At 42.0% G+C, this 12129-nt stretch overlaps 1 protein-coding gene across 1 annotated transcript; it reads left to right on the top strand.

The window, feature by feature from the left end:
* Window positions 1-615: 615 nt before the first annotated feature.
* On the top strand, window positions 616-4973 carry LOC121392109 (the record flags this gene model as incomplete). Its single annotated transcript, XM_041523475.1, has 7 exons — window positions 616-982; window positions 1245-1570; window positions 1796-2122; window positions 2279-3433; window positions 3797-4054; window positions 4418-4675; window positions 4777-4973. Coding segments are annotated over 7 exons (2888 nt in total), but the record flags the coding sequence as incomplete, so codon positions are not given.
* Window positions 4974-12129: the final 7156 nt, after the last annotated feature.

Raw genomic sequence — 12129 nt, 5'->3', positions numbered from 1 at the left:
TTGTTGTATTGCTTAAAGTAAGACAGCAGTAACTGTCAGTACTACACATTTGGAAATATTAGCCATGCGATAAACGTTCAAGGTGAGTGATTTGCATTCCACACAAAAACAATATCGTGACTAATGCGTGCGTGCGTGCGTGTGTGTATGTGTCAAATATGACTGTCGAGTGACCATTTTTCGGGTACTCAAATTTCAGAGTGGATTTCAAATCATTGATTGAAACATATTTTATTGCTTTTTAAAGAACAAGTGGATTAGACACAAATGGAGTATATATATATATATATATATATATACAATATTTAGGTGGATTCATGTTTACATTTTCAGGTCTCTGGATCTTCAAATCCATTGTCCCTCATTTTTAAAATAAGAAAATGCCAGAGTCCTTAAACTAACAAGTTTAAAATATTAAACGAGGTATATATTTACACCAAACAGGGAATGCATAACCATTTTTGTGTGGTCTCTTTTCGTGATTTGAGATCATTTTGACCTGGGAATCCAACATGGAGAGCATGGCAGCTGTATTGAAACATTAAACTGCGCTATGTATGCCAGTCACAGTGAAGAAGGGCACCTAGTCGGGTGATCGCTTACATTTATACAAAGAAATCAGCAGCCCGCCAGTCACAGTGAACAAGGACACGGAGTCGGGTGATCGATTACATTTAGACAGAGAAGTCAGCAGCCTGCCAGTCACAGTGAACAAGGACACGGAGTCGGGTGATCGATTACATTTAGACAGAGAAGTCAGCAGCCCGCCAGTCACAGTGAACAAGGACACGGAGTCGGGTGATCGATTACATTTAGACAGAGAAGTCAGCAGCCCGCCAGTCACAGACAACAAGGGCACGAAGTCTGGTGATCGATTACATTTATACAGAGAAGTCAGCAGCCCGCCAGTCACAGACAACAAGGGCACGAAGTCTGGTGATCGATTACATTTAGACAGAGAAGTCACAGCCCGCCAGTCACAGTGAACAAGGGCACAAAGTCGGGTGATCGATTACATTTAGATAGAGAAGTCAGCAGCCCGCCAGTCACAGTGAACAAGGGCACGAAGTCGGGTGATCGATTACATTTAGATAGAGAAGTCAGCAGCCCACCAGTCACAGTGAACAAGGACACGGAGTCGGGTGATCGATTACATTTAGACAGAGAAGTCAGCAGCCCGCCAGTCACAGACAACAGCAGCCCGCCAAGTCACGAAGTCAGGAGTGGTGATCGATTACATTTAGACAGAGAAGTCACAGCCCGCCAGTCACAGTGAACAAGGGCACAAAGTCGGGTGATCGATTACATTTAGATAGAGAAGTCAGCAGCCCGCCAGTCACAGTGAACAAGGGCACGAAGTCGGGTGATCGATTACATTTAGATAGAGAAGTCAGCAGCCCACCAGTCACAGTGAACAAGGACACGGAGTCGGGTGATCGATTACATTTAGACAGAGAAGTCAGCAGCCTGCCAGTCACAGTGAACAAGGGCACGAAGTCGGGTGATCGATTACATTTAGATAGAGAAGTCAGCAGCCCACCAGTCACAGTGAACAAGGACACGGAGTCGGGTGATCGATTACATTAAGACAGAGAAGTCAGCAGCCTGCCAGTCACAGTGAACAAGGGCGCGGAGTCGGGTAATTGATTACATTTAGACAGAGAAGTCAGCAGCCCGCCAGTCACAGTGAACAAGGGTGTGGAGTCGGGTGATCGATTACATTTAGACAGAGAAGTCAGCAGCCTGCCAGTCACAGTGAACAAGGGCGCGAAGTCGGGTGATCGATTACATTAAGACAGAGAAGTCAGCAGCCCGCCAGTCACAGGGAACAAGGGCGCGGAGTCGGGTGATCGATTACATTTAGACAGAGAAGTCAGCAGCCCGCCAGTCACAGTGAACAAGGGCACGAAGTCGGGTGATCGATTACATTTAGATAGAGAAGTCAGCAGCCCGCCAGTCACAGTGAAGAAGGGCGCGGAGTCGGGTGATCGATTACATTTAGATAGAGAAGTCAGCAGCCCGCCAGTCACAGTGAACAAGGTCGCGAAGTCGGGTGATCGATTACATTTAGATAGAGAAGTCAGCAGCCCGCCAGTCACAGTGAACAAGGGCGCGGAGTCGGGTGATCGATTACATTAAGACAGACAAGTCAGCAGCCCGCCAGTCACAGTGAACAAGGGCACGAAGTCGGGTGATCGATTACATTTAGACAGAGAAGTCAGCAGCCCGCCAGTCTCAGTGAACAAGGGCGCAGAGTCGGGTGATTGATTACATTTAGACAGAGAAGTCAGCTGCCCGCCAGTCACAGTGAACAAGGACGCGGAGTCGTGTGATCGATTACATTTAGACAGAGAAGTCAGCAGCCCGCCAGTCACAGTGAACAAGGGCGTGGAGTCAGGTGATCGATTACATTTAGACAGAGAAGTCAGCAGCCCGCCAGTCACAGTGAACAAGGGCGTGGAGTCAGGTGATCGATTACATTTAGACAGAGAAGTCAGCAGCCCGCCAGTCACAGACAACAAGGGCGTGGAGTCAGGTGATCGATTACATTTAGACAGAGAAGTCAGCAGCCTGCCAGTCACAGTGAACAAGGGCACGAAGTCGGGTGATCGATTACATTTAGACAGAGAAGTCAGCAGCCCATCAGTCACAGTGAACAAGGGCGCGGAGTCGGGTGATCGATTACATTTAGACAGAGAAGTCACCAGTCCGCCAGTCACAGTGAACAAGGGCGCGGAGTCGTGTGATCGATTACATTTAGACAGAGAAGTCAGCAGCCCGCCAGTCACAGTGAACAAGGGCACGAAGTCGGGTGATCGATTACATTTAGACAGAGAAGTCAGCAGTCCGCCAGTCACAGTGAACAAGGGCGCGGAGTCGTGTGATCGATTACATTTAGACAGAGAAGTCAGCTGCCCGCCAGTCACAGTGAACAAGGGCACGAAGTCGGGTGATCGATTACATTTAGACAGAGAAGTCAGCAGCCCACCAGTCACAGTGAACAAGGACACGGAGTCGGGTGATCGATTACATTTAGACAGAGAAGTCAGCAGCCCGCCAGTCACAGTGAACAAGGACGCGGAGTCGTGTGATCGATTACATTTAGCCAGAGAAGTCAGCAGCCCGCCAGTCACAGTGAACAAGGGCGTGGAGTCAGGTGATCGATTACATTTAGACAGAGAAGTCAGCAGCCCGCCAGTCACAGTGAACAAGGGCGTGGAGTCAGGTGATCGATTACATTTAGACAGAGAAGTCAGCAGCCCGCCAGTCACAGTGAACAAGGGCGTGGAGTCAGGTGATCGATTACATTTAGACAGAGAAGTCAGCAGCCCGCCAGTCACAGACAACAAGGGCGTGGAGTCAGGTGATCGATTACATTTAGACAGAGAAGTCAGCAGCCTGCCAGTCACAGTGAACAAGGACGCGGAGTCGTGTGATTGATTACATTTAGACAGAGAAGTCAGCTGCCCGCCAGTCACAGTGAACAAGGACACGGAGTCGTGTGATTGATTACATTTAGACAGAGAAGTCAGCAGCCCGCCAGTCACAGTGAACAAGGGCACGAAGTCGGGTGATCGATTACATTTAGACAGAGAAGTCAGCAGCCCATCAGTCACAGTGAACAAGGGCGCGGAGTCGTGTGATCGATTACATTGAGACAGAGAAGTCAGCTGCCCGCCAGTCACAGTGAACAAGGGCACGAAGTCGGGTGATCGATTACATTTAGACAGAGAAGTCAGCAGCCCGCCAGTCTCAGTGAACAAGGGCGCAGAGTCGGGTGATTGATTACATTTAGACAGAGAAGTCAGCTGCCCGCCAGTCACAGTGAACAAGGACGCGGAGTCGTGTGATCGATTACATTTAGACAGAGAAGTCAGCAGCCCGCCAGTCACAGTGAACAAGGGCGTGGAGTCAGGTGATCGATTACATTTAGACAGAGAAGTCAGCAGCCCGCCAGTCACAGTGAACAAGGGCGTGGAGTCAGGTGATCGATTACATTTAGACAGAGAAGTCAGCAGCCCGCCAGTCACAGACAACAAGGGCGTGGAGTCAGGTGATCGATTACATTTAGACAGAGAAGTCAGCAGCCTGCCAGTCACAGTGAACAAGGACGCGGAGTCGTGTGATTGATTACATTTAGACAGAGAAGTCAGCTGCCCGCCAGTCACAGTGAACAAGGACACGAAGTCGGGTGATCGATTACATTTAGACAGAGAAGTCAGCAGCCCATCAGTCACAGTGAACAAGGGCGCGGAGTCGTGTGATCGATTACATTGAGACAGAGAAGTCAGCTGCCCGCCAGTCACAGTGAACAAGGGCACGAAGTCGGGTGATCGATTACATTTAGACAGAGAAGTCAGCAGCCCGCCAGTCTCAGTGAACAAGGGCTCAGAGTCGGGTGATTGATTACATTTAGACAGAGAAGTCAGCTGCCCGCCAGTCACAGTGAACAAGGACGCGGAGTCGTGTGATCGATTACATTTAGACAGAGAAGTCAGCAGCCCGCCAGTCACAGTGAACAAGGGCGTGGAGTCAGGTGATCGATTACATTTAGACAGAGAAGTCAGCAGCCCGCCAGTCACAGTGAACAAGGGCGTGGAGTCAGGTGATCGATTACATTTAGACAGAGAAGTCAGCAGCCCGCCAGTCACAGACAACAAGGGCGTGGAGTCAGGTGATCGATTACATTTAGACAGAGAAGTTTAGACAGAGAAGTCAGCAGCCTGCCAGTCACAGTGAACAAGGGCACGAAGTCGGGTGATCGATTACATTTAGACAGAGAAGTCAGCAGCCCATCAGTCACAGTGAACAAGGGCGCGGAGTCGGGTGATCGATTACATTTAGACAGAGAAGTCAGCAGCCCACCAGTCACAGTGAACAAGGACACGGAGTCGGGTGATCGATTACATTTAGACAGAGAAGTCAGCAGCCCACCAGTCACAGTGAACAAGGGCACGAAGTCGGGTGATTGATTACATTTAGACAGAGAAGTCAGCAGTCCGCTAGTCACAGTGAACAAGGGCACGGAGTCGGGTGATTGATTACATTTAGACAGAGAAGTCAGCAGCCTCAGTCAACCCTATAATAAATTTCAAACTGAAAGGCAAGAAATTGGTGTGAGGACATATACCGAAGTACGTTCTTTAAAATGGTGGCCTAAATATAGGGCAAAACGTATTAGTTGTTATCATAGAAAATGTTCCAAAGAGAACAGAAGCAAAACACGACTAAATTGCCCTGAAAATGAGTCTCTGAGCATCTTTACTTAAAACCTTTTGTGACACCCAATAGCCGATGTGTATCTTTGTACTGGTGTACCGTTATTCATTCATTCATTCTTTATTTAAAACCTTTTGTGACACCCAATAGCCGATGTGTATCTTTGTACTGGTGTGTCGTTATTCATTCATTCATTCTTTATTTAAATGTGTTTCCTCTTTCTTTTTGCCATAAACTTTATATTTGATACAAGACGACTCGTAGACAGTGTAGGTGACCCTCTCCCAGTATTAGTGCTGCCAATATCAAATCCTGGAAACGAGAAACAGCTTTTTTTTTAATTTTAAAAACCCTCCCTTTTTAGGAGATCATTCCCTGATGAACTCCTGTGTTTATTCCAGGTTATATTTTCACTGTGATGCAAGGCGTGCATGTTATTTCGAGGGGAAATGAAATTAACAAAACACATTTGGGTAAAAAGTTCAAACTTCACTGATATTTAATAATAACTATCCAATCCTACCAACCACTTCCTAAGACCACAAAACCACCACCACCAACAGCCGTAACTACCCCTCTCCCACCCTCCAAAAAAATAAAACACACTCCGAAAACTCAAAACAAAGACCCCCCCCCCCCAAAAAAAAAAAATATATAAAAACACATCCCACACAGCTAGAATATATATATATATATATATATATATATATATATATATATATATCAGGGGTGGGGAAAATAAAATTGTCAATCGGTCCCACTTGATGTCGTCACTACCTATGGGGAGGGGGGGGGGTGGGAGGAGGAATTAAAAAAAAACAAAAACAAAAAAAAACCAACTATATTTGCGAAAGTTTTTTTAAAAATCATAGTGATATTTGTAGTTTTATCTTGAATCATGAACGCGAAACAATTAACATGAAAAAACCCCCAAAAAAACAATGTTTTAATCACATATGATCAGTGAAAAACCCCAAAAATTGTATATATTTTACATAATAGAATAAATAATATAAAAAAGGAATAAAAGTTATGAATTTTAATTCCCATATATGTATAAAAAGTACGAGTATTCAGTACTGTATCTTGAAAATTAATAAAAGATGGCACCGTTGAAGCGTTTGACAGCCTGAGTTAGCACATGTTTAGACAAAGAGAGTAATAACGTCATCACTGATTGGATGAAATTTGACCTCTACTGGCTCTTGAGATAACAGTACATGTAGCTGTTCTGCTTACTCCCACTTGTTAAAAAAAAGGTGGATTTTTTTTGTTAATTTTAAAATCCTTTATAATTATTGGATACACTACATTGAACAGTCAACAATAAATACAATTATAGATTATTTCATTTTATTTTATGCTATTTTAAGCAGTTTGTATTGCACAAAAGCCTCTTGCTTCGGACTAGGACACTCGACCCGACAGAGCTCCGTACACAGGTGTTGACAGATGTTGATTGTAACCAGTTGCAAATTCTGGGTCCTTTGTTTTAATTGGAGTGTAATACATTGATGGCTCTCTAAACCAAGAATGGTGCTGTCGTTAATGTCTGTGTAATCTCTTGACCGACTCAGCGACTTTGACAAATGTCTAGCCTAGTGGCAGTCGATTGACACTACTGTAGGTCCGACTTCAGTGACTGGCGATATACTTAGGCAGACTTTAAAATCACGAACGTCTGAAACACCATACCACTATTGACCACTATTTATTTATTATTTTAAATCATGCACGAGATACCGATGTCTGGGCTGGCCGGTCCGCTTGATCGATAGGAATTTGTTCCAATAATAGAAATGGACAGGTGCTTCGGACCGACAAGAATGACAAAAGTGGGACCGGCAAACGTGCGTTTTTAAAAAAAAAATTTCGCTCTCAGAGATCGAGAATCGGTCCCAGACCGGGAAAAAAGGGCTTTTCCCCACCCCTGATATATATATATATATATGTCACACACACACACCAACTATATATAATTTAATTACCTCTTATAAAGTATCCCCACAATTGGAATAGCAAGAGCCAGAACAACAGCGATCACAATTCCTGTTGTAGCACCTGTACTTAAGGCAGACATGCGCTCTGGGTCACCTAGAAATATACAACACTATCAATTAACACAGCGCTACTATTCACTGCTATAAGATTTTCACCTAAACCACCGATGTCTGCCAATGACGACCCCTTCTGCTAAGACACCCCCAGTGGAGCCCAGGTATGGTCAGCTCTGTACAGCCTTGATATTGCCACATTTGACTCTTCGCAAGAGGATGGCGGCCTCGCCCCTTCTACAGCTAGGAGCCAAAACTAATCCAGGGACCAGCGACAGCGGATCCATTGGTGGACACTAACCCTCCAGGAACACCAACTTGGAATGTCTCCAAGTTAACACTTTTGCCTCACGATCACCGATTCATTCTCGCTGATTGTGAGAATGTTGAGCAGCTCAGGTGGGTGCCAAATATGCTTAAATTCATGCCGAGGAAGACAAGGAGGACAGAATATACCATGGATTAATTCCGCCACAAGGACCCAACACGTAGTGGACTCCTGATGACGACTTGGCAGAATGCTGTCTACAGACACGCCTGGATTCTCAACATCATGACAAACCACACCAGCCACCATATGCTATGGATTATACTTGAGAAGGATGAAGAACCTCCACAACTTCAAGCAGTCATCTGGATTGCCGTAAAATGTCAACCTCTACAACCTTTGCCTACAGGTCAGACGTTAAACTCTTTCGGCTGGAGTTCAAATTATCTATGTCAATTGTTTTATAAACAGTCCGACACACTTTATTCTGACAGTCCGTCAAAATTGCTGAAATTATCTTAAAACCTTTTCGGTCGAGCATTGAAATGTTACTTTTGGACATGAGTACACGTAGATTGTTATCATGTTTGACTTTAGGCCTTTGACCTAACTTCTAAATGTTTTATTCCAAATTCTGCACACCTCAAACTTACCCCTCCCCAGAGCTGCTTACCCTGTGGAAATATTTACTGTAAGATAGTTGATATTTTGTTGTATTTTGCCCCAAAATTCTGTTTTCCAGTAATTATTGAATAACATTTTCTGTACAATCTGTAATAAGTTCTGTACAAAGTCAAAGCTAAAGTGATGCTATCACCTAATTTCCCACTAAAATTAAGCAATGATTACAGGATGGCAATTGACCAGTCATATTTCAGGATTTATTTACCAACAGAAACCTTTAAAAATGCAATACTAGTATCTGGTACTAAGCTTCGAAAATCTGAGGGCTAATAAATTAATACATAGTTAGTCTGTGAAAGATAGATTATATTAATCACTCGAACCAATACAACATTTGACAACACTATACTGTCTCCTGACTAGCAGACATCAACTAAGCTGAACCTTGAAGGGTTGTAGCTTATAGTAGCTCGCAGTCACCCAACATAACAAATGCTAACTCAGCATGTTTAGTTCAGGACTAGAAACAAAATTGGCATCATATCTCAATAAATGTCAGTGTCCAGACTGATTACAAACTAGTCTGATAGTACACTTATTTTAGTTCTTTCAGTTTTTCGCTTGAGTACTCCGTGTTTTCTGTCTTTTCCTCCTTTTGACTTCACAATCAGTAGTGATTGGAGGGTGTCTGATCCTAGGCTGGAGCGATTCCATGTTTTGTTTAGTCTCACAGCAGAGAAAACCCTTTCACACTGGGAGTTTGAATGGGGGATGGTGAGCATACCCAGGATAACCGTTATAAGGTTTTTCAACCTGGGTTCCCCAGCACATTGGAAATAAAAATACAAATGATTTTCAGATTGTTTTTACTGGGATTTATTGACAACATTCTCTCAAAACCAGAGTGGAGGGAATAAAAAAAGCCCTTAAAATTACAAAACTTATTAATTATTTATTGATATACAGGTGCATTATTTAAACCATATTTTTTGTAACTGTTTCATGTATTCATTCTGACATGAAATGCATCCTTTTTGTATTCAGTAAAAATAGTAATATGAACCTTCTGAGTACTGCTGGTGAGATATCTCAACTAAGTTCATAATTTAAAAACAGTATAGAATTAATTTTAACTCAATTATAAATAGAACCTTTTTTTTGGTACTATTTATGCCATCTGATATTTTAGATATTAATCATATTGATTTTTATTAATAATAAAGATTATTATAAACATTCTTTTTTCAAACCATAATTTGCACATTAAAATACATTTTTTTCTATATTAAAAAACCCTGTATTTTTGCAGTGATGGTACCCGTACAATCGGCCGTAAAATCCGTACGCCGCACACGTTGGCATTTTAACCATACACAATACGGCCAATCCATACAAGTACGCAGTCCAGCCACCCCTTCCTGTCCCAGAATTAGTCACTGGCGATGTCAGAAGCTAAGCCCGTGATGGGTGTGCTTGAAAACTTAGCTTTAGATACATTTTAAAATGACTCGTTGTGAGATAAATTGTATCTAACGGCCACTTGTGTATTATTCTATTTCTTACAGATCCTCAAAAAACAGGTTTTAAGCAAATGTTAACATCTTTTTCGACTAAAAGTTATTTACAGCCGTTGCACGTGTAGCTGACTTATGCGTCACAGACACACGAATGTCAGGTTAACTATACCTCACAGTCTAATCAATTTTCATTGTGTAGTTTTTCATTGAATGTATGGCATTAGTGACCTGGTCATTACTTAGGAGCAGTCTTTCGTATGTCTTGAAACATGTGCATGTGTTAACAACCATGTGTAACCCAAAATAATGCATGGTGTTTTCACCAACGGGTGTGTAAAAAAGCACGTAAATACTGTCCTAGTTCAGCTCAGCGGTCACATTTTTATGAACGACCTCTATATCACATGCACTGTTTTCAATCAGTTATATTTTCTGCTATTTTGATTGATGTTTTTTAAATAAAATTGTCAAATGTTACTTTTCTGTTCACAAACACCAAGATATGAAACAGCTCATTATTGTGTTTAGCACTACTATAGTTGTGGTCTGAGGGTCTGAAAACAAATTAGTAAAAGTAAGCAAATTTAACTTACCGATGTTCTTCATAATTACACACACACTATTACTCTAAGATGTTATCACAACAAGAAAAAAAATTCCACAAAAGGAAAAAAACAACACTTTCATGCAAAGACTACAAAAATACTTTTACAAGTGTACCTAATCATCCTAGTTTTGTTAGAGTTAATTCAGTAGTCTCAAGGTTAACACCAAACATGAATAAAAATAATGCTCAGTATAATTAAAGTCAACAATCACCATAATGTAAAGAAGCATTCTGGGAGTACTGTTGAAGTAATACATGTCCGCTACTGGCCAAACACATTTTCTTACCTCATAAGTTCGAGGGCCATAAGTATGTGAAAAATGGATAGATATGTAACAGTACATGATAAAGCTATAGTCGAAATGTCAGCACCAAAAAGTCAGAAGAACTATATGTGAGACAGATGGGCAGACAGACAGACAGACAGGACGGATACGAAACCTATAGTCCCCTCCAGTTGGACCCATGGAGTGGATAAAACTGTAACCTCAAAGTTTGCCTACTCATCTTAATGGTTAACTTTACAATAAAAGTATTAACTATGAGATAGTTCAATTAAGGCAACGTTTAGCTGGACGCGTCCCATGTTTAATTTGACTGTAAGTGAAATATCGAGTTTCTAGGGCAGTTGGTGGGTATGGTCCCCTTGAAAGTTATGAAAAGTAAATGTCCAAATGCAATTTCCTGTATTCTACAAGACCCCTTTATAAGTTGACCCCGAAATTAAAAACACATTGACTTATGGACATAGATATATTGTAGCAGAAGCTTCGTTAAATCAACTGGAACAGTGTCACCAAGGCTGGCATATAAATTATATTATACAGGGAAACCCAAATAACAAATAACCTGTCTTTAGATGTGTCAGATTTTCAGGTGTTTGCATTGATATAAAATGTTATACAAATTTAAAATTTTTAATGACTGTATGTTTATCATCAAGTGATAGTTCAATTAAGGCAACGTTTAGCTGGACGTTCCATGTTCTAAATTGATATGGCAATGGAATGCTTCTGACATCTATGAATCTTTTCGAAATCACAAAGCCAACATTACTTTTGCCTAATCTTTACTTTGTTAAATAATGTATGTTCGCCATCAGGTAATCTGACCGAAGACAACAATGTGACAATAAAAACAACAATTAGTGGCACAATAATGATTGATAACAGTCTGATCGCCCAGTGTTCAGAGGTACAATTAACACTAACTAAATAATTTGGAACTGAATTATGTGTCCAGTGTTCAGTTTAGAGAGGTTTCCGGTTTAGAGAGTTAATTTCTAATATTAAAAGATATGTAAATCACTGGACAATGGAAAACGTCCGGTATTGGGAGAATTCCGGTTTTGAGAGGGTTCGGTCTTGAGGGGTTTCACTGTATATGGCATCTCAAGTAACCTACCTGTGATGCTAAGTTGAGAAACTGGAGATGAGACAGTGTACTCTCCATTGGTGGCTGAACACACTAACATTTTCCCATCGTCTTTAGAGGCATAGGTTTTGGTTAAGTAACTTGTAGTGATAAAGCCACTGCCAGGCACCCTTTCAGTTGTGCTCGTAACTCCTTGTGTTATATTTGTGTTGTCTAAAATCCACCTAATGGTAGCTGTTGGGAAGGCTGGATTGGTTACACATTGCAGCACAGTTGAGTCACCTGCCTCTATCATGGCTGGCTTGGTAGACATTAATACACTGGTTAGAGCACCTAAAAACAAAACTTGCACTGCAATATTAAATCACCACATAACAAAACTGAATTGAATTATTGACAAATGTTATGTTCAAACCAGTAAAACAGTTTACAGAGGTGTGGTAAAAAAACAACAAGAAAACAAAC

Source organism: Gigantopelta aegis, unplaced genomic scaffold (genome assembly GCF_016097555.1).
Source record: "Gigantopelta aegis isolate Gae_Host unplaced genomic scaffold, Gae_host_genome ctg3384_pilon_pilon:::debris, whole genome shotgun sequence".
Lineage (NCBI taxonomy): Eukaryota > Metazoa > Mollusca > Gastropoda > Neomphalida > Peltospiridae > Gigantopelta > Gigantopelta aegis.
This window is presented reverse-complemented; position numbering and strand designations above follow the sequence as displayed.